The 19,979-nt window shown below is 52.4% G+C and overlaps 10 protein-coding genes across 10 annotated transcripts; 4 read left to right on the plus strand and 6 right to left on the minus strand.

Annotated features, from left to right (window-relative positions):
* Nucleotides 1-353: 353 nt before the first annotated feature.
* Nucleotides 354-2,243, minus strand: MYCFIDRAFT_136563 (uncharacterized protein; the record flags this gene model as incomplete). Its single annotated transcript, XM_007928353.1, has 3 exons — nt 354-1,260; nt 1,360-2,132; nt 2,199-2,243. The coding sequence occupies 3 exons, from the start codon at nt 2,241-2,243 to the stop codon at nt 354-356; spliced, it is 1,725 nt and encodes a 574-aa protein (XP_007926544.1).
* A 107-nt stretch (nt 2,244-2,350) lies between these two features.
* MYCFIDRAFT_61023 (uncharacterized protein) lies at nt 2,351-4,112 on the minus strand. The gene is made up of 6 exons (XM_007927719.1): nt 3,899-4,112; nt 3,613-3,836; nt 3,501-3,561; nt 3,014-3,453; nt 2,725-2,937; nt 2,351-2,669 (listed from the first exon to the last, which is right to left on the minus strand). Exons 1-6 carry the CDS (start codon nt 4,076-4,078, stop codon nt 2,549-2,551), a joined length of 1,239 nt encoding a protein of 412 aa, XP_007925910.1. The 5' UTR covers nt 4,079-4,112; the 3' UTR covers nt 2,351-2,548.
* Nucleotides 4,113-4,353: 241 nt separating this feature from the next.
* Nucleotides 4,354-4,857, minus strand: MYCFIDRAFT_45972 (uncharacterized protein; the record flags this gene model as incomplete). Its single annotated transcript, XM_007927620.1, has 2 exons — nt 4,354-4,704; nt 4,756-4,857. The coding sequence occupies 2 exons, from the start codon at nt 4,855-4,857 to the stop codon at nt 4,354-4,356; spliced, it is 453 nt and encodes a 150-aa protein (XP_007925811.1).
* Nucleotides 4,858-5,081: 224 nt separating this feature from the next.
* Nucleotides 5,082-5,360, plus strand: MYCFIDRAFT_136766 (uncharacterized protein; the record flags this gene model as incomplete). Its single annotated transcript, XM_007928354.1, has 1 exon — nt 5,082-5,360. A coding segment is annotated over one exon (279 nt), but the record flags the coding sequence as incomplete, so codon positions are not given.
* Nucleotides 5,361-5,990: 630 nt separating this feature from the next.
* MYCFIDRAFT_188337 (glycoside hydrolase family 28 protein) lies at nt 5,991-7,406 on the plus strand (the record flags this gene model as incomplete). Its single annotated transcript, XM_007928355.1, has 2 exons — nt 5,991-6,040; nt 6,347-7,406. The coding sequence occupies 2 exons, from the start codon at nt 5,991-5,993 to the stop codon at nt 7,404-7,406; spliced, it is 1,110 nt and encodes a 369-aa protein (XP_007926546.1).
* A 307-nt stretch (nt 7,407-7,713) lies between these two features.
* MYCFIDRAFT_7308 (uncharacterized protein) lies at nt 7,714-8,214 on the minus strand (the record flags this gene model as incomplete). Its single annotated transcript, XM_007927508.1, has 1 exon — nt 7,714-8,214. A coding segment is annotated over one exon (501 nt), but the record flags the coding sequence as incomplete, so codon positions are not given.
* Nucleotides 8,215-10,156: 1,942 nt separating this feature from the next.
* MYCFIDRAFT_61028 (ABC transporter, ABC-D family, PMP type) lies at nt 10,157-13,029 on the plus strand. The gene is made up of 2 exons (XM_007927720.1): nt 10,157-12,402; nt 12,457-13,029. The coding sequence occupies exons 1-2, from the start codon at nt 10,206-10,208 to the stop codon at nt 12,765-12,767; spliced, it is 2,508 nt and encodes an 835-aa protein (XP_007925911.1). The 5' UTR covers nt 10,157-10,205; the 3' UTR covers nt 12,768-13,029.
* Nucleotides 13,030-13,720: 691 nt separating this feature from the next.
* Nucleotides 13,721-15,030, minus strand: MYCFIDRAFT_211284 (uncharacterized protein; the record flags this gene model as incomplete). The annotated part of the gene is made up of 1 exon (XM_007928356.1): nt 13,721-15,030. The coding sequence occupies one exon, from the start codon at nt 15,028-15,030 to the stop codon at nt 14,068-14,070; it is 963 nt and encodes a 320-aa protein (XP_007926547.1). The 3' UTR covers nt 13,721-14,067.
* A 162-nt stretch (nt 15,031-15,192) lies between these two features.
* On the plus strand, nt 15,193-15,925 carry MYCFIDRAFT_61030 (glycosyltransferase family 1 protein). Its single transcript, XM_007927721.1, has 2 exons — nt 15,193-15,538; nt 15,590-15,925. Exons 1-2 carry the CDS (start codon nt 15,226-15,228, stop codon nt 15,865-15,867), a joined length of 591 nt encoding a protein of 196 aa, XP_007925912.1. The 5' UTR covers nt 15,193-15,225; the 3' UTR covers nt 15,868-15,925.
* Nucleotides 15,926-17,174: 1,249 nt separating this feature from the next.
* On the minus strand, nt 17,175-18,741 carry MYCFIDRAFT_116328 (uncharacterized protein; the record flags this gene model as incomplete). Its single annotated transcript, XM_007928357.1, has 2 exons — nt 17,175-18,484; nt 18,546-18,741. Coding segments are annotated over 2 exons (1,506 nt in total), but the record flags the coding sequence as incomplete, so codon positions are not given.
* Nucleotides 18,742-19,979: the final 1,238 nt, after the last annotated feature.

The following is a 19,979-nucleotide window of genomic DNA, read 5'->3' on the forward strand; positions in this document are numbered from 1 at the left end:
ACGTCGCCATGTTCGGCCTGGAGTACTTCTGTCGTCAGCATTCTACGATTCTTGAGACTTACATCAGCGAATTTCGTCTTATTGTAATTAGAAATCAGAACGAGAAGAAAACTGGCAACGTCCTCCATACTTTTTCGCTCGGCCAGGCACATCCGTTCGAACCCAGCCATGTGATGCTTGACTGGGAGTGACTGAACATCACGTTAAAAGAAGAACCTGTCGATCAGGCATGCCGAAGCGGCTGATGAAGGTGAATGTCCGACTTCAATCTGTGCACTACGCAGCTACTACACTTCTTGTACAACAACGCCATAGCGCCTCGCTACCACGAATAAACACTTTATCGCAGTCATTTACAGCTCACCGGATATTCTGCCCAAGCCAGCTTGAAGGAGCATCGCAGCATTGTCTGCGCCTTTCTTGTTCTTCCCTGCTGCCAGAATGCCGAAGCGCAGAAATACTTCCGTACACGTGACCAAAATACTCAAGATGATCAACACGATGATGATCCAGGTGATTCTCGTCATCTTGACATCCGCTATGCTGTCTGAGAGGATCTCTGCTAAATCCAAAAATACACGACACCTCTCGTTCAGCACTTGGATCCTCGGCTTGATCTCGAGATACTCGCGAACGGCAGCGTACAGCGGGTGCAGGGTCGGTTCTGCGTCCCAGAAGAAATTTGGCGTATCCAGCATGTTCGAGCTGAGATTGACATCGACTCGTCCTTCAAACAGTCTTCCTACAAGGCCGACAATCTCCTTGCGGTCCATGCCGAGGCGACCTTCTAGCGCAAGCCTCCGTGGCACATATTGCGCTGACTCCATCGTTCTCTGCATTCGCTCTTCGAAGAACGACAGCTTCGTGCTCTGTGCGATAGCGTGGGACATTGCGAGCTTGATCATGTGATCGCTAGTCCTTAACGTGATCATATCGTTGTATATCCTCGGCTTTTCAGCGGTCTCATCGTACTGGAAATGGAACTCTTCAGTCTCGAAGTCGCTTTCATCAAGCGGTCTGGTCATTAGCGGTAATGCCAATGGAGGTAGGCTCGCTGCAGCTTTCTGGCTGAGCGGCCTTTCGTGCTTTCCACCAGGCAGAAGATGCAATGCAGAGGTGGCGGAGAAGGTGAGATCTGCGAGCAGGTCCTTTTCCTGGTTGGGTGTGAAGTTCCATAACACTGCAACGCCGTAGCTAAAGATGAAAAGTTCTGCGACAGTGTGCGCATTTGGCGAAATGCCAGCATGTGGCGATGGGAAGCTGAACGGCGAAGAGGTCGACTCGTTAGACTGTCTACGTCCAGCCAAGCGCTCTTGATCCCATGTGAGCGCGTCCTCGGCGCCGCCGTTCCCCCTCGACGTGACGTCTTGTTGTTGCATCTCTGGCGGCGGTGATGCAGGATTGTAGTTGTCACGTACAGAATATTCCTCGCTTTCTTCGCCCCAGCCTTCGCGGTATTGTCGCCTTTCATTCGCCTCAATCTGCTCGTCCAGCACGCTTCTTCCACCAGGGTTCTTCAAAACAGGACTGCTTCGTACACGATACCCATCTGAGCCGCCGAGCAGTGGCAGCTGATAGACGCAGTATAGGCAGTCATCGTATAGCTTCGTCTTTGCACCGTGTTGGTCGCGCACAAATGTTGCAGTTTGTCTCAGCTTGTAGCTTTGTGCGGTACAATATGCTGTTGTCCGCTTGATCTCCTCGTCGGCTTCTCTTTGCGTTTTTGACAGCCTCTCGGCATGGCTCTTGCCGTCAATCTGCAGTCGCCGCCTTCTAAGCTCATCATCCCTCGGCGGCGCTGAGTCGTCCTCCTCTTCGAAGCCTTGTATGGTCTCATTCTTCTGGCTTGTTTCCGGCAGCAATACAAGCTTCTCGCTGGTCTTTGAACTTCTGGCAGGAATATGGGCCCCTCCAATGGGAATGCCTTGGCCACTCAGTTTGGGAGCAAGAGGATGTCGTCCGCTGGGCGTTCGATTGTGATGCGCGGGACGCTGGCCGGGAGGAAGTCGGCGCTGCGCTGAAGGTATCTCTGATGCATATTGGAGCACATGGTCGACGCTGATGATGCGCGTACCCGTTCTTTGTGGTTGTGGTCGAGGCGCTTGTGGTCGTGTCTCGCGGGCGTCGGTCACCTTGCGTCCTGTCAGTGGGAGTGCCATGTTTGGCTTGCATCATGTGTGCATCTCGGAGTTGCCTACTAAAACTGAAGGCCCGCGCTTCGGTCGTGGAGGTGCGATTGACATGGCTCGCAGGGATCAGGGGTGTGCTAGCTCAGGTGAGGTGAGGTGAACAGATCTCTTCTTCAGCTCATTGTCTTGCGGGGCAGAGCATATGTGAGTGGAGAGAGTATGGCAGAATGACCTCGAGACGGGGCTCTCTGTTCCATGCATGGATATTTGTTTATTCACATGAACCCGCCTTCCATATGCCTTCCATATCGCACTCCACTTGTCTACCGTAAATTATGCAGAGTTGATATACGAAGGAAGCCCTGAGGCACAATGGAGGCGCAAGCGAAACACAGAACCGAACGACTGCATTAGAATATTCATAGCGACGCGTACACCGCCGCTTCGCAATTGACCCATTGGCCCAGCACGTTTCCATCGCAGAAGGGCATAATCTGCGATGCGATCATGCCCGCCACTCCCTTCTCTCGGTCCGCCCACCTGCGCCCATGTTAGCGTGCAAGACAGACGCGACGAAAGGGACGACGGCTCGTACCAGAACAGATTCGCAAGTCCAGCCCACCAGGCGGTGTTTCGACCTCGGCCCGTGGCCCCGGGCTCGTGCGTCATCATAAAACTCAAGCCCCAACCCTGCGGCGGGTCGCCTTCTTGGGGGTAGAGGTGCGCGATCGGATTGGTGTGTTCCTTCTTGGCGTCCGGAATGCCCTGCCGAGCGAAGTCGGGCCATTGCGGAATCTGGTTCTCCCACCTGCCAAGATTTGTGTCAGCCCAAGGCAAGGACGGCCGTCGGTACATGCCAATGAATGTGGATGCGGAGTGCCTACATCTTCTCCACCGTCTCCGCCTTCAAGATTCGTGCGCCCGTCTTGGGACTCTGGCCGTCGTTCAGCAGTGCAGCCAAGACCTGCACATATTGTGTTGGCTTCGCATAAGCCCCTGCTCCTCCACTGTGGAACAGTCTCGCTCGATCCTCCGCCGTCTCGGCCAAGATTGGCTCTCGGTAGATGTGGTCTCTTTCCTCGCTCTTCGTGCCATCACCTGGCCATTTCTGGTGCATGAACGCCAGATTCTCTTTCATATGAGGAGTCGGGAACATGTTGACGGCGTCGAGACCAAGCGGCTTCACAATATTTTCTTGTATCCAATCATTGAGCCGCATTCCAGTCGCCCTTTCCAACACGATACCCGCCCAGTCAATGCCAGTACCATACTCCCATGCTTCGCCAGGCTGATGGACGAGCGGCATTCGGAGAACATCTCGCACCTATGCTCGTCAGCTGGATTTCTTCTGGCCGCACAAGCTCAACACACATCGCCATGGAAGACATCGTAACCGACAGGCCGTCCGTGCTCCCGAAGTTTCTCATTGAAACTGGCAACCCATCAGCGAGAATAGTGGGAGTGGCTTCGCCCATCAACACACAATTCATAGCCGAAACCAGCCGTATGCGCCAGCAGCATCCGAAGCGTGATGTCGTTCTTCCTGTCCTCGAGCGTGCCGTCATCCTTGAGCACTTTCTTGTTGTTCAGCTCGGGACACAGGTAGTGAACCTGCTTTGCATCGTCTAGTTGAAGTTGTCCTTGCTCTACTGCTTGCATACAGGCGATGGTGCACAGTAGCTTTGTACACGAGGCAATCCAGAACACCTGTCGTGAAGTCGGTCAGACATCCTCTTTTCCTCACCAGACCTCTAGAGAGCCTTGCTCACCGTGTCAAGATCCATTGGCTGCGGATGGCTCAGGCCTTTCTTTCCCGACGGTACAGCAGCAATCTGGTCGCCATTCTTGTCGACTGCAACGAAGACAATGCCAGCAATCCCGGTCTTGGGATCGCTAGTCACGCTGTCGAGCGACTCTTGGACTGCTTTCTGCGCTTTTGCATTCACCATGATGATTCCGCCTCAGCGTTTGAGTGGCGACTTCGGTCAACACTTGAACGTCTGCCTTCTCTTCCACTGACTTAATAAATGGCCATCATCAAAGCGGAGTCGTTCATTGAATGCTATGGCCGCGTCCGAATGAGGAAAGCAGCTACAGGGATGTGTTCCTCCACACGCGAGCTTCCCTGGCCCGCCAGGCATTATTCCATCACATTGCGGAACCGCATCGAGGAAACATGGCGCAGGTAGCGGGCTAAAGGAGTAGTAAATCCTGATCCTACTGGTCAGCCATAGTTCCTGTTCCACGGGCATCTCCACGCCTCCTCGTTGTTCATCCAGAACTCAATCAAGGGCTTCAGTTGTGTGCCTAGGTCCGTACAATGGAACACGTCCTCCCTTATAATGGTCGGTCTCGGATGATCGCCTTTTGAACAGTACCACCTCGGCCGGTCTAGACTGCCCTCAGGTCGCCGTCTTTCCATGACCATGCCGACAGCATTCGCGAACCGTACTGGGTTGTGCGGTGTGTTGGCAGGTAAGAGAAAGGTGCATCCTTCCTCGATGTCTATGTCTCGGAACTCGTCGCTCTCAACGATGCGGAGGAGCATGCTGCCTTTGAGTTGGTAAAACCATTCCTAACCCATATCAGTGCTGAGTCGAAAACGGTGCGAAGGTAAGTCGCTCACTTCTGTCTCATTCACATGGAAATCATTGCGAGAGTTCGGTCCTCCAACGATCATCAAGATAAAATCATCACCAGAGTGCAGGCAAAAGTTGTTTACTAACATGCCTTTATATCTTTTGACTTGGAAGATCGCGCCTTGTATGGCTTTCGGATGTACGACTGTTTCAAAGCCGAGTGAGCTGACTTCTGTGACTGCATTCTGCAAGTGCATGGCTAGACCCATATAGGTCTTACGGCTAATTATTTCAGTACTAGCAGATATATGTCGACAAGCTGGACTCTCAGCAGGCGTCCTTAACATCATCTTCGGGGCGGGATTACCAACAGGATCCGCAGACTGCTGCTGTACTTCGCAACATCGAGACTGTCGTCAAAGGAGCGACCAATGGCAACGGAAGCATTGCAGACGTTGTTGATGCAACCGTCTTCCTTGTCGACATGAAGGACGATTACTCTGGCATGAACGCTGAATGGAACAGGATTTGGCCTGATCGCGCCAATGCGCCAGCAAGAACCACGGTGGAAGTGCGAGCATTACCAAGTCCGAGACTGTTGTTTGAGATCAAGTGCTATCGTGAAGGCATGATTGTTAAGTGCCACTCTTGAAGATATGGATCGAGGTAAATCTGATGCCATGTGTTGTGGGGATTATGCTGACAGCTTGGATAGTGTTCCAAAGTCGCACGGGAGAGGCGGACAAGGCTTCACTAGCAGAGTACAGAAGAGAAGCTGGATTGGAGTCGTCGCTCGAGGAAGCGGCGGTAGAGGAGGCCCGACGATTGAGCGTGAGCGAGACAAGGACCCGGAGCCTGAGGCTGCAACACGTGATGACTCCTATTATTCTATATCCTTGTCGCCGGCCCGTTCAATTTAACGACGACACTGCTGCTTCACATTCTCGCGTGGTTGTTTCGATTATATCGAAGCATTTGCAGACCGCGTGCGAAGTGAGAGTGCCAACCCATTAGAAGCGTTCTGGGCTCAATGCTTGTACATGCTCCGGGCCACCTTCAACCAGACCAGAAGACTGAATTAGCCCCAGTGGCCCACGGCACTATTATTGGATTGCCCATGTTCCACTCTAAACAGCCTGGCACACAGACCCAAGTCCTCTCAAGCATTGCAAGCCTTCTGATCATTCCTCTGCAAGGCATCCCAGCGATCGTTTGCTTCATTCTAGGACAGCGGTGCTGTTACATTCGCTCACTTCAGGCTAGGCCTGTCTGAAGCATCAAGATGGTTTACCAAAAGATCTTGACTTCTCTCTTGCTCGGTGCTGGCGCCGGGCTCGTTGCTGCGCATTCAGCACCGGCATCTTGGGGAAGGTTCAAGCAGCATCGCGACGACCACAGCCCTCAGTCGTCGTTCTCCTTTGGAGCCTTCCCAACTGGCAGCTTCGAAGGTGACTTCCCATCCGCTACAGGAGGAACCGTTCCCACAGGTTGTTCAACCGCAAGCATCCCTCTTGTCACTGGATCTGTACCTGTTGATACTGGCGTAGTGAACCAGTTCGACAAGAGCTCCAGCACTCAGGAGTCTTCGAAGAGCACCGCATCTGCTAGCGGCCCATCTTCCACAGCTGCCGCGTCCAGAAACTCTTCCTCGTCTGCCTCGCCAACCGTCCAAGATGGCTGCACCTTCACCGATTCCGACACGGCTTCGGCTTCTAAGGCATCTTGTACAGCCATCGTCCTCAAGGACATTACCGTCCCAGCCGGTGAGACCCTCGACATGACAGATCTTGCTGACGGCACCACCGTCACTTTCGAGGGCACCACCACCTTCGAATACGACGAATGGAAGGGACCACTTATCTCTTTCTCTGGAACTGGTCTTACTGTCACTGGTGCTTCTGGCCATGTTATTGATGGCAACGGCGCCAAATGGTGGGACGGTAAAGGTAGTAACGGAGGCGTCACTAAGCCCAAGTTCCTCTACGCTCACAAGATGATCGACTCCACAATCTCGGGTCTCAACATTCAGAACTGCCCAGTCCAATGCTTCTCTGTCAACCGTGCTGAGAACCTCTACATCAAGGATGTCACGATCGATAACTCTGCCGGAGACGAACTCAACTCAGACGGTGCCACACTCGGCCACAACACCGATGCCTTCGACGTAGGCTCTTCTACACGTGTCTTCATCTCCGGTGTTACCGTCAAGAACCAAGACGACTGCCTTGCCATCAACTCCGGCACCGAAATCTCCTTCACAGGGGGTTCCTGCTCAGGTGGTCACGGTATCTCGATCGGCTCAGTCGGCGGACGTGACAACAACGACGTTGCCAACATCTACATTGCCAACAACACTATCTCTGACTCTGCTAACGGGGTCCGGATCAAGACTGTCTACAACGCCACTGGATCTGTTAAGAATGTCACCTATACTGGCATCACTCTGTCAAACATTACCAAGTACGGTATTATCATTGAGCAGGACTATGAGAACGGCAGCCCAACTGGCACTCCAACTGACGGTGTCCCGATCACCGATTTGACCATTTCGGACGTCACCGGCACTGTGTCCGATGATGCTGCGAAGGTTTACATTCTTTGTGCTAGCTGCTCGGGTTGGACTTGGAGTGGTGTCTCCATCACCGGTGGCTCTGCAAGCAGTGATTGCGAGGGTGTGCCAGACGGTGCTTCCTGCTAGATGCAGTCAAGTGAAGGAAAAATATAGTTGTGCGATGTTGTATTATAGCTCATCAATGCGTTACGTAACGGCCTGGTCATTCCGTCATCCTTCACATTCTCAATCAATTTCAAGATAAATCAGCCAAAAATTTCACCGTCACGTCCAAGCCCATCTTGATCTCTTGCGGCTCGAATTCCAGATCCTCGTCTTGCCGTCCTCCACGACGCATATTATCTCCTCCGTCTTCCTCGCACAAATCCTCCGCCGCGAATGCAGCAGCGTAGACCATACCGGTACTCCTCGTCGTCGGCATGTATACATTGCCCTCATTTAGCTCCACGGGCCTCAAATTCCAGCACCCTGTCGCTTCACAGTAATCCTTCGCCTTCTCGATGGCGTCTCTGGCAGCATCTTTCCTCAATTGCGACCTGAAAAACTTCTCCGTAGCAGGCGTGAGCATCCATTCGATATTCTGGACTTCGACATGAGGCAACGCAGAAGCTTTCGTGCCAAATGCTCCTAATGCTTTGAAATCTTTGAAGCGGATATCAAACTGAATCTTGGAGGAATATTTCCTGGGTCGCGCCTCGCCATCACGGTTATACGGAATGTGCGAACTCGAGGTCAGTGACTTTTTGGACCAGTGCGACAATGGCGACGGATTGGAAGCTTCTTCTGAGGCCTCGCCGAGATCTCGAAGCAGCGATTCAAGGTGCTTTGCGGCTGTAATGACTTCGTCGGATACCGCGGTTTTGTTTGGACCAGAAGAGGACACGTTCAGGTTCACAATAGCTCGTTCGGCAGGATGTGGGATCTCAGCATTGCCTTGCACTGTGATTTGGAAGGGAGTTGCTTTGGAAGTTGCCATTTCGGGGGAGAATTAGAGGTGATCGTGTCTGGAGATGTGGCAGAGCTGAGGTTGGGGATTTGGTCGTGGAGTGGGAACCAGATTTAGCAGTGATTAGCACAGCAGCGCAATAGCTTGTGAGCCGAACAGTCAAAACGTTTGGGTTCGACTCCAAGAGAACAGCCATATGTTCTTTTATGCATTTCTGCACGAGGCAGTAGCCTTGCAAAGAGCTGGTCGAAGTCAATGATGAGGTCGGATCGAGACGTGTACAGTAGAAATGGGGTTGGCCAGGAGACTCAGAAGGTCTGATCAGATGAGCTTGTATTGGTCGTCGCTATTCATTATATGGTCTGGTGTTCGTCAGCCGAAATCGTACAGATGTCAGTTCAAGGCGTCAGATGCCGGCGTAGCTATATACATGGGCATGAGGCTTGTCGATTGATTGATTATTCATTCCTACAAGGTATCAACTACAATCTGCTTTCCTAGAGCTGAGGAAGCGGCAGGTGATGCTCTACTCGTCATCTCCCTAAGTTATCACGATGTCCGCAGGTGTGGCAGTGGCGGAGCGCACGCGAAGTGCCGGCATTGGGCAACGACTTATCATCGTGCAAAACCCGAAGAGGACAGACGTTAAGATCGTGTCTGCCGATAATACCTTTGTCACTTTGTGTCTTGTCTCAGAGTATTCCTCCTGCTTCTGTGCAGCCGTCGCAGTGTGTCATCTCAAGCTCTTTTGCGATACGTGTCGAGCCCAACAGTCGAATGCGTGCATGGGACGTACGCATACATGTATTGTAAGCGCCGTGACGCGCTCGACGAAAGGCATCGGAACATCTTGTCGTCGTGCGCCGGTGCGCTCAAGGGTGTATCGAGGACGTGATCGAGGTTGCGACGGCGGCGGAGCGTGGTGCTTCGGAGCAGCGGCGCTACAATGTGGGCGACAGGATGCATTCTTCTCCAGGCAGTGGTCTATGACCAGCGATCTGATGAAAAATGGTGCTCGATGAGCAAGAGCCAGCAAAAATTGCGCCGATGCTGCCCCCGAAGGAGAAGCACTAGATTGGAGTACCGCAGTGTGCAATGCAGACTCTTGTCTAGACCGAAGCCCATTCGTGAGCGGGCACGGTTCAACAAGGTCTGTGAAGACGTTAGTGAAGTGTTGCTAAAGCGTAGGGGTGGAAATGGGGAAAGCTTACAAGTATGGGTTTTTTTTTTCGAGGAAAGGGAAGGGGTTTATATAGGGCGAGGGGCGGCGTGCGTCAGCTTCTAATCACAACGCTGCCCTGTGATTGGCATTGCAGCAGGCATGCTGAGAACTGAGCCGGCGTGCTCACAAATGAGCAATCAAGCGAAATAAAGCCAGTGGAGCCGCAGAGTGAAGCACGGAGTGCGTGCCCCTGATCAGCTGAGCAGCTTATGACGCTGGCCCCTGAGCCATCATTCCGCCTGAAGTCAATTGAGAACTCATGGTGCGCAGCCACCCTTTGATGATGTGGGCCAATGGACATTCGAGTAATATTGATTCAGAGCAATCGGCTTGTGGTAACTCAACGATTGGAAATGTGTGATGAACTCTTCTGTGAAGCACAGACCCATGTGAAGCTTGGCGTGACCGAATGCGGGAAGTGAGGGCCCACTGCAAACACAGGCGAGGCTTGAGCGACGAGCACCTGCAGAGCATCATTCACGAAATATAATCCGATGAATGCGACAAGCAGCGCAGGTCAGTAGGAAAGGACAACGCAAAGCAATTGCTACACATTCTTTGCCAGCTCCAGCCCCCCAGCTTGGACAAGCGTGCCGAGGTCCGGCTTCCGCGTGGCACATGATCGAGCGCATCACCTTTCACATGCAAGTTCGACTGTCTTCCACAGTGGACAGCGCGACGATTTCTTCTCTCTTCTGACGACCTGATAATGCTACCTTCGATACTGATGAGCCCCTCACGATAGCACACGCGAACCATGGCGAGCCAATCCACCCTACGTCAGCAACCCGCCGACCGTTTCTCACAATGGTTCGACTACTTCTACGAGCGCCTGTTGAAGCGTCTGGACAAGGTACAGAACCGTAGTCCCCTTGACAAGCGGACGACCCAGCTCATTGCGACCCTTGCTTTGTCGTTGACAATAATAACCGGCAGCTATAGCGGGTATCGAATGTACAGGCGGAAGCAGAAAGAGCAAGATGAAGGGAGGAAACTCCTCAGAAGAAACAGTGGCTTGAAGGTCAAAGACGGGACGAGAACATTATTCGTGCCCTATAAAGACCGCGCGAGTAAAGTGGTCATTCATCCTACGCGACCTACAACCTTTGACGCGCATCGGAGATTCTTCTTGAACCCGATCAGGCAGAGAGTGTCCGGTAGAGCGATTGAGCTGGGTGCGCCGCCGAGCGACGTCAAGCCTGGACTGAATGTCGCGTTCGTGCATCAGTTCCTGGCTATTATGCAGATAGCAGTGCCGAGGCTAGGATCGAAAGAGTCGGGACTGCTTACCATGCATGCTTTCTTCTTGATGCTACGCACTTACTTGTCACTAGTGGTGGCCAGAATGGACGGAGAGATCGTCAGAGATCTCATTGCTGGACAAGGCAAGGCTTTTCTATTTGGCATCACGAAATGGCTGTCACTAGGTGTCGTTGCCAGCTACACAAACTCGGTGATCAAGTTCCTGCAGGCCAAGATCAGTATTGCTTTCCGAACACGTTTGACGAGATATGTACACGACCTGTACCTGAGCGCGAACATGACTTATTACAAAATGCACAACACGGATGGCAGCATCGACCACGGAGCCGACCAGTTCATTTGCCAGGATCTTACGCTTTTCTGTGACAGCGCTGCCAACTTGTACTCCAGTCTCGGCAAGCCGTTTATCGACCTAATCACTTTCAATTATCAGCTTTACAAGTCGCTGGGTCCTCTAGCGCTGAGCGGCCTCCTCAGCAATTACTTCGCTACCGCCATCCTGCTCAAGAGGCTGAGCCCGCCATTTGGCAAGCTTAAAGCTGCTGAAGGACGCAAAGAAGGCGAGTTCCGGGCCTTGCACTCACGACTGATTGCAAATGCTGAGGAGATAGCATTCTATGCGGGTGGACCCACAGAACACGAACTGCTTGACAAGGGCTTCCGCGAGCTGAGGAAGTGGATGGAGAGCATCTACCGTGTCAAGGTAGGATACAACATGCTTGAGGATTTTGTCTTGAAATACACATGGTCTGCGCTTGGTTTCGTCATCACCAGCTTGCCTGTCTTCCTCCCGGGCCTCAACATCGCACCAGAACCGACATCAAAGTCATCAAGCGCCCCGAGTGTTGATGCCATTGAGAGCGACGAGGGCAGCGATCGTTCTGGAGCTCGGACGAAGCAGTTCATCACCAACAAGCGTCTTATGCTGAATCTCGCGGACGCAGGAAGTCGCATGATGTACTCCATCAAGGATCTGTCGGAGCTTGCTGGTCAAACGAGCAGAGTGTTCATGCTCATCAGCACTCTGCATCGCGTTCATGCAAATGCGTACCACTTACCACGCGGCCATCACCCCGAACCATACAATCTAACTGACGTGCATGGCACGCTGCACAAAGGCTACGATGGCGTGCGTTTGGAGAATGTACCTGTTGTCGCGCCTTCACCATTCCCAATGGGCGGCGAGGAGCTTATTGAGAACCTGTCGTTCATAGTAGGACCAGGCGACCACCTGCTCATCACAGGACCGAATGGAGCAGGGAAATCTGCTGTTGCCAGAATCGTGGCTGGCCTTTGGGCGACATATCGTGGCCTGACCTCTCGACCTCGGGAAACTGGCCAAGATGGCATTATGTTCTTGCCCCAGAAAGTGTATCTCACTGTTGGCACTTTGCGCGACCAAGTTATCTACCCCCACACTGAAATGGATATGAAGGAAGCTGGCCGAAGAGAAAGTGAGCTCCAAGCCATTTTGGAAGAGAGCAAGCTTGGCTATATTCCAGACCGTGAAGGTGGCTGGGACACGCGCAAGACATGGCAGGACGTTTTAAGCGGTGGAGAGAAGCAGCGAATGGGCATTGCTAGGCTGCTCTACCACGAGCCGCGATACGCATTTATTGATGAGGGCACCTCAGCTGTGAGTTCAGATGTAGAAGGCATACTGTACGAGACTTGCAAGAGGAAGGGCATCAGTAAGTCAATTCGCGTACCTGGACGTAAGTCTCCTCTGCTAATGACCGCACTAGCACTGATCACGATCTCCACTCGTGCCTCCCTGAAGCGATATCACTCATACACGCTTACACTCGGCTTGGGCGAAGATGCGAGCGAATACGAGTTCAACAGGATCGGAACAGCCAGCGAAAAGGACAGCGTAGAGAAAGAGATTCAGGAGCTGCGCGAGAAGCTCAGCCAAGTTGAGGAATGGAAGCAGCGAAGACAAGAGATAGATGAAGAGCTGAACAAGGTCTGGGTTGCTGGGCAGGAGCTGGAGGCGCCTGAATATCATAATGGGCAGAATGGCAGCTCGGAGGCAGAGACTGTCAGTCTGAGCTGAAACCTTAGATCTATAAGTTGGCTCGGCACTTCCGAACTTGACTTCGACGACCTGATCTTCAACACCGACATCAGGAGATGAACCAAGCACTCCGTCGAGATCATGGCGATTACGACGAAGCCGCACATGGGCAGTGTCAACGACGCCACGCCCTATCGTCCGGGCTCATCGACATGACCTGCGAGAGCCTCGAGTGTGACGACTTTCTGTTTTCCGGATGGTCTGCCGAGATATGCAAAACAAATCAGATGATGAATTCTTGAACCGTTTCTTCACCCATCGTCGTCAGCTCATCGCCGAATTCTCTCTCCAGAACTTCCTAGCCATGTCAACCCAGAGACGCCTTCTGAGAAAGCCGAAGAGTGTCGACTTTGTCCTTGTCGAACTCCAAGAAGGGTAGCGAATATGACAGTCGGGATAGCGATGAGGAAGACAGCGATGGGGGAAGCAATGATGACAGCGACGAGTGCGTCGACTCCGGCTGAAAGGTACAGCAGAAGATGGTCGATACCGCCAAGAAGCTTGTCTACGCTCGATGGGACACACAGCTCAAGACCTCGGGAAATCTGCTTAAGCCAAAACATATCACATTGGCGCTCATGAATTTCAAAACCCACGGCATCTATCCTGCGTTCTTGGTATCTTTTGGACTCTGTTACAGCACCCACCAAGCGCTGGTTATAGAGCCAGCTCGATAGAACTTCGTCGTTGCAAATGTCGACTAGCCGGCCGACGTAAAACTCAGTAAATAGGTGGCGTTGATCTTGAGCCTGGTCGAGAGCGCAGCGGCAGGTTGCGTGAAGTGGAAGTACGTCGGCATCTTCTGTACACTCCAACACGATGTCAATCAGTTCTTGTGGCAGCGCCTGCGCGTGGCAGCCCATGTGCGGTGTCGCTGCAACCGATTTCAAGGTCGTGGTTGATGGCAAAATTGAATGGTGCTCAGAACTGATACGTGCGGACCTCGGAGTCAACCTCACTTCAGGCCGGATCACATGCTATTGATTCACTTTGTACTGAAAGTGGTTCGCTATTCACTTGATTGACCTTCAGTTGCTCCTAGGTACTGTCACATGCGAAGTTCAAGCAAAAAAAGGCCAATTATGCATCATGATATTGTGCTAGTACCTGGTCGCAAGGTTGCCAGCGAGGTGTCACTGGCTTCTCACCAGTGCTCAGGTGGCAGGCGTCGCTTGTCCGAAGTAAGTCTTTTGGCGCACTAGCATGCCGAACTCAACATCAATAGACCAGTCACACAACTGCTTGATCTTCGAACATCTGTACATTCACGCCTTCAGGCCTATCGTCCGTTCTGCCCCGTATTGCCTGTCTGCCGCGGCTGTCTAGCCTGCACCATAAAAGGTTCTTCCTCCTCCTCCAAATCTTCAATATCCTCAGACAGAAAAGCCGACGCCTGCTCAGCCTGCATACCATCCTCCTCCACTCCCTCGCCCGCTTCCAGCTCCGCAGGCGGCGCCGGAGGATTTCTCTTCGCCTCCAACGCCATCCTCTTCTCTTCCGTCATCTTCCACTCCTTCGGAAACCGCAACCTAACCTTTCGCTTATGATGTCTCGTATCCAACGGTACATCCTCAAAATTATCTCCACTCTCCAGATCTTTCGCCTCCGCGATAAGCTTGTTGATAGTATCCGCCAAATATCTCTTATTCTGTGCCTGCGTCTCGAAACTTTCGCAGCTCATCTTCACGGAAGAGGATTGTGGGTTGAGTCGTGCTCCGCAGAGTTTCTTGAGCTTCAAAATTTGTCTCTCTCGCGTCTCCTCGTCTTTGGCGAAAGCCAGTTGGGAAATGTCAGAGATTCTAAATTCGCAGACCACTTTCCTGCTCGCCGGGTGTTGCTCGCTGAAATAGGTTGTGTATCGCCATTTCAGAGGGAGCTTTGCTTTGTCTGGCTTCTCATACGGTTGCGCTAGTTGTGAGAGTAATGGCATTTCCCAGGCGGCAAGTCGGACCATTTCTCGCAGCTCGCGATGCTGTTCGAGTTCGGCGTGTGCCATTGATGGCAAAAGGCCCTCGTCCGGTAGTTTCTCGTCCAATGCTTCCAGATATCCGTCGAAGTCATCTTCATCGATCTCGTCTAATTGTGTTGCCGCCGAAGACGGACGGGATGACTGGTAGCAACGTTGTTGCGAGGCCTGGCATTGCGAGTCGGGGATGAAGGAAGGTCGTATCGATCGTGTACGCGTGTGTCTTGATGTCGTTCGTGCCGCCTGATGACACAATCGTTTCAATGGCGCCGCCATAATATCCTGAGTTGTGTTGCTGAAAGCATTATTCACATGAAGTCAGGCATTGCTCCTTCTCGAGATCGAAGCTGGTCTGTGCGCTCCTCCGCACCTGCCTCCGCAGCTTGCTTCATGCCTCGCCTCCACCACCTTGCTCTTGTACGTGACACAAAATGTAGTAAACACACTCCCGAGTCACTTAGCCAGCAAAGTATGGCTATGAAGAACCAGAAAACATGCTTCGTCACCGTCGGCGCAACAGCATCCTTCAGTGGGCTGGTGAAGGGCGTCTTAGCACCTGATTTCTTGCGAGCGCTGGAGCAGCAAGAGTATACAGATCTGCTAATACAGTTCGGTCAAGATGGACGAGAGGTCTTCAATGAGCACATCACTGCAGCTAAGAACAGCGAAAGCGGAAGCGTTCTCAACATAACAGGATTTGCGTTGGACAAAGCAGGACTTGGAAGATACATGAGACAGGCGAAGGGGTTGGCAGCAAGAGAGGGAGTTGTGATCAGCCATGCTGGTACGTACTCCGAGAATGGAAGTGGAAAGAGCGAAATACTGAGCTCCATAGGATCTGGAACGATTCTTGACGCTCTGCGTATCTCGGTCCCGTTGGTTGTCGTACCGAATGAAGAACTTCTAAACAACCACCAGGTTGAACTCGCAGAGGCTCTAGCAGAGCAAGAATATGTTGTGCATGGGAAGTTGGACAAGCTAGCACAGGTGCTGGAAGACGCAGAACAGCTTCGAGCAAGGCACAAAGCATGGCCCCCATCCAATGCTGGTTACATGAGGCAGCCAAAGGGTCTGAAAGGCGTGGTGGATGACGAGATGGGGTTTTTGGACTGATTGGAAAGACTGTAAAGATATTGTGCAACAGCAAAAATGCCTCAACACTGCACTTGAGCCCTCTTGTCTCGGCTTCTGGGCAGACATACTCTCCAGGACACGCCACGCCTCCTCTTTTGATGTACCCATGTCACATTGCCCAGCGATGCTCAACTCGTCATCACCTAGCGAGATCAAGAGAGTTACATACACATGGCGTCGTTCTCCACGTCATCAATCGCTATCGCTATCGGTGCCATACAGCTCCTCGTCTGGACTTTTGAACTCGGCCGTCTAAGCCAGCCGTCGCATCCATCTCTGTACATCCTCAGTGCCTTGCTGACTGCCGAGACTAGTCATGAACTTGGAATCGCGAGAAATGCTTCCGATTTCAATGTACTGCAGTCTCTCGTGCGTGGCCAGCGCTTGGAATACAACCTTCCAGTCGCCTGTCTTCGGCATGTCGATTGCGTGCATGTGCAGCTCGGTCAGAGTATGTTTGCTGCGTTGGAAAAAGTCGCAAAGATCCTGGTGCTGATAACAGCCACCATACAGAACAATTCTCTCGAGCTTACTGTCCGCGAACATATGAAACAGACCGGATGGTAGGGCTTCCTCGGAGCCATAATATAAATCCTCATCGAAGGACAAGGTGAGCTCCTTGAGGTCACGCGCCGCTTTCACAAGCCGGCTCAATTTTCTCAATCCAGGCTCGTGATCTTCTGTGAAATAACTGGATCCTAGCTCGAGACTCTTTACTGTTGCAAAACTGGTTTGCAAGCGACCCATCTCGGCGTCATCGAGATCGAAATCTGCAAAACGGCCCATGGTTACCTCAGTCCCCAGACACAGCTGAGGCACGGCGTACTGAGCGTCCGCGAGGCTTCTCAAAACTAGGTGCACCGTATTGTGACGATGGACGTTGGCGAAGTAGTGCCCATAGCTATCTCTGTTTTTAAGTCGAACTCTTGAAGTGACATCCACACGGGCAACTTCCTTCCTTCAGACGATGTGGGGCAGATATGCCAAACGGCAGTAACGATTTGCGACAAGGGAGCGTCTCCAATCTATGTCTCTATCGTTGACGGTGTTCAGCTCCAGGCCCATATCGATGATGTCTCTGCCTCCAGCACGACTTCTTCCGCCGCCACACCTGCCTTCCACGTTTCATCTTCCTCTTGACTACGGATGCCCAGCTTCCGTGCGCCATTCACCAGTTCATCACCTGCCTCTCCAACCATGTTCCGCATATGCATCTGCTTCTCTAGCCTAGAACGCTTGACCTTCTCGCTGTGTGGAGCTCGCCAGCTGACCTCTCCCTCCCAAGATCCAGTGCGTTTGCAAAACGCCAGAAAGGATGCCCAGTTCTCATCCAAATCCAGTACATCTGGATTGCCAATCACAACAAGACCCTCCTTAGCGCGCGTCAATGCCACATTGAATCTCCTCGGCTCATGTATCACGCCAAGGCCTCGAGCAATGTCTTGGTCAATGAAGCGATCCCTTGTTCTTGTTGTACATAAAATCACCAGCCTTGACTCTAATCCCTGGAAAGCCTCGAGGGGCCCGATATTGATACCCGGCTTCAACTGCTCGCGTGCCTTTCTTCGGAGCACCTTGACTTGAGCTCGGAATGGGCTCATGATACAAATCTGCTCAGGCTGCAGCAGCTCCTGTCGTAAGAATGATTGTGCAATTGCGAGTGCGATGTCCGCTTCGCCCAGGTTGAACCAGCCACCTCCGTCTTGCTCGATCTCATCACCGCTTCGGTTGTCTCGGAACAGGACCGGTAACTGGCGACCTTTGAATCCGTACCACGGCAGAAGCGACTCGACTCCGCTAGCGCATGGCTCAAGAGTGTCGTTGTAAAAGAGCGAAGATGGTGTCGCTAGAATTGCGGGATGAGAGCGATAGTTTCTGATCAAGTCTGTGAATGGCGGTCTTGTGATCGGCAGCATATCTCTCGTTAGGCGCGGAACATGCCCCCCTTTCTGCTTCGAACGAGCCAAGGGATGCTCGCAATAAATTGAGCGGGAAAGAAGACGTTCAAAAAGGGACTTCTGTATACCCGCCTTTTTCGATGCTGTTCGTGGTCCGAGCTGATTTTGGTCCCCTACCATCACAACAAGAGGTGGTTTGAGATCCTGTAAGGCATTCTCGGGAGGTGCGACCGCAAGAAGCGGCAATAGAGCTTCTGGTTCCGTAGCTTGTGCGGCTTCATCCATAAGAAGCGCGGACCAGTGCAAAGATGGCACGTATGGCATGTCTTCTTGGTGAAGAGCAGTGTATAAGCCTCGCTCGAGTGCGAACAGGTCCCGATTGGTAAGTCGTGCCTGATGTAAGACTTCAGTATCACGAACTGTGGTGACTACGATGCGCTTCCGCATGAGTTCTGGAAAGGGCGGCAAAGAGAAGAACTTATCCTCGATATGACAGAAGGGCATTATGGAGCTCGGGACTTCGGGGAAACTGCGTGCTGGCGAGTTCATTCTCAAGAGCTGATTCGGTGTGAGATGCTTGCTGAGCCGGTGAACTATGGTGTCGGCCGCGGGATCGGAAGGTGCACAAAGCAGGACTGCAGTGGTACTGTGGTCATGAATTAGTTGCAGGGCAATCTCGACGACCGTCTTTGTTTTCCCTATGCATTATCTGGTCAGCACTGCGCTGTCATGCTTGACAAGGCTGTCGTTACCACTCACCTGTTCCTGGCGGTCCCGAAATCAAGTAAGGCAATCGACCATACTTCTCCCTCAAAACGGTATGAACTGCTTTGAGCTGCTCATGGTTGAGCTCGTCATCAAATTGAACGCAGTTGAAGGTACTCGGATTCAGTTTGTGCTGCATTGCGCCGTCATCGTGAGTAGGGAACAACATCGCTCGCAGCCAGCTATTTTGGTCCTGCAAATGCGCGTGAGCTTCTTTGACCGCTCTATGCAATGCATGCATCCTATCAGACTGGACGGTGAAGCAAGCATTGAACAGCATGCTCATGTGTCGCAGTCCGTCCAGTCGAAGGAACAATGTCTCATTCATGCGATCTATAACCCACACCACAGCTTCATGACAGACATCGAGACCTCCAGGCACAGGTGCGCGATCTGGAGCAGTGAACCCTGAGAAGACGATGAGATCTCCACGTGCATCAAATCGCAACTGCTTCAAGCGAACAATATCTCCGACCTCAAGAGGGAGATTGAATTCGCGCAGTCCAGGGACTGTCAGACGGTACATGGAGTGCTGAGCATCGTAGGCAGTCTGTGTCAAGCTCGTCTGATAAATCGCATGCGCTTCGTATTCATGGCGCAATGCAGTCTCTTCTTGCTTCAAAGCTGTGGCGAATGCGCTCCCGTAAGTCGAGAACTCTGACAAGTCTTTTCCCGACCCGTTCAAGGCGCTCGTCTCAAGATCGGTGCTCGACGAAGATTTTCGAGACACCAGAAAGGAGGTGCCAGCAAAAGAAGCGGTGTATTCGGAGTACTTGGTCCATGGCGCCGGCGTGGAGGGCACAACGAGTGCGGCGGCTTGATTTAGTTGCTTCAGCTTCAGCGGTATGTACGGAGCGGCATACACATCTAGTGTAGCCTCTTTCTTCGACATGGCAGCGGAAACGCTCACTGCAGTGCGGCAGTGGCGCACATCGGGAAGTGAGAGGCGTGGTAAGGATGTGGCCTGGCCATTCAAGTGGTGTGAGTGCGTTGTCTATTTCTGGCAGATAGTCGCATTAGCAGATAGTCGCATTAGCAGATAGTCGCATTAGCAGTCAGTGTCGTTGAAGGCGCGTGCGTGTTTGAGTAGAAGAAAGGAAGACTGTTGGCCAACAATGAGCTCCTTCCATGTGATTGATCGAAGGTGAAGTGAAGTTCAACCCGATAATTACCTGCTTCTTGAAAGGCGAGCGCGAAGGCTCTGGCTCGAATGACACGATGCTCCAACCCCCGAGTGGAGACAGTATATCTATTGCTACCCGATGGGTGTTTCTGGTGTGGTATATTTGCTTGTTCGTGTGCAATTCCAATATCAGGAGGTGTGCAGTGTCTCGGCCATGCCATGCCGCGATCGGCGAGGGTCCTAGCTTTCAACACTAAGTTTTCTTGAGCACACCCAAGGACATTCCCATTACTCACACCCCATAC

Source organism: Pseudocercospora fijiensis (assembly GCF_000340215.1).
Source record: "Pseudocercospora fijiensis CIRAD86 unplaced genomic scaffold MYCFIscaffold_4, whole genome shotgun sequence".
In the NCBI taxonomy this organism is placed as follows: Eukaryota; Fungi; Ascomycota; class Dothideomycetes; order Mycosphaerellales; family Mycosphaerellaceae; genus Pseudocercospora; species Pseudocercospora fijiensis.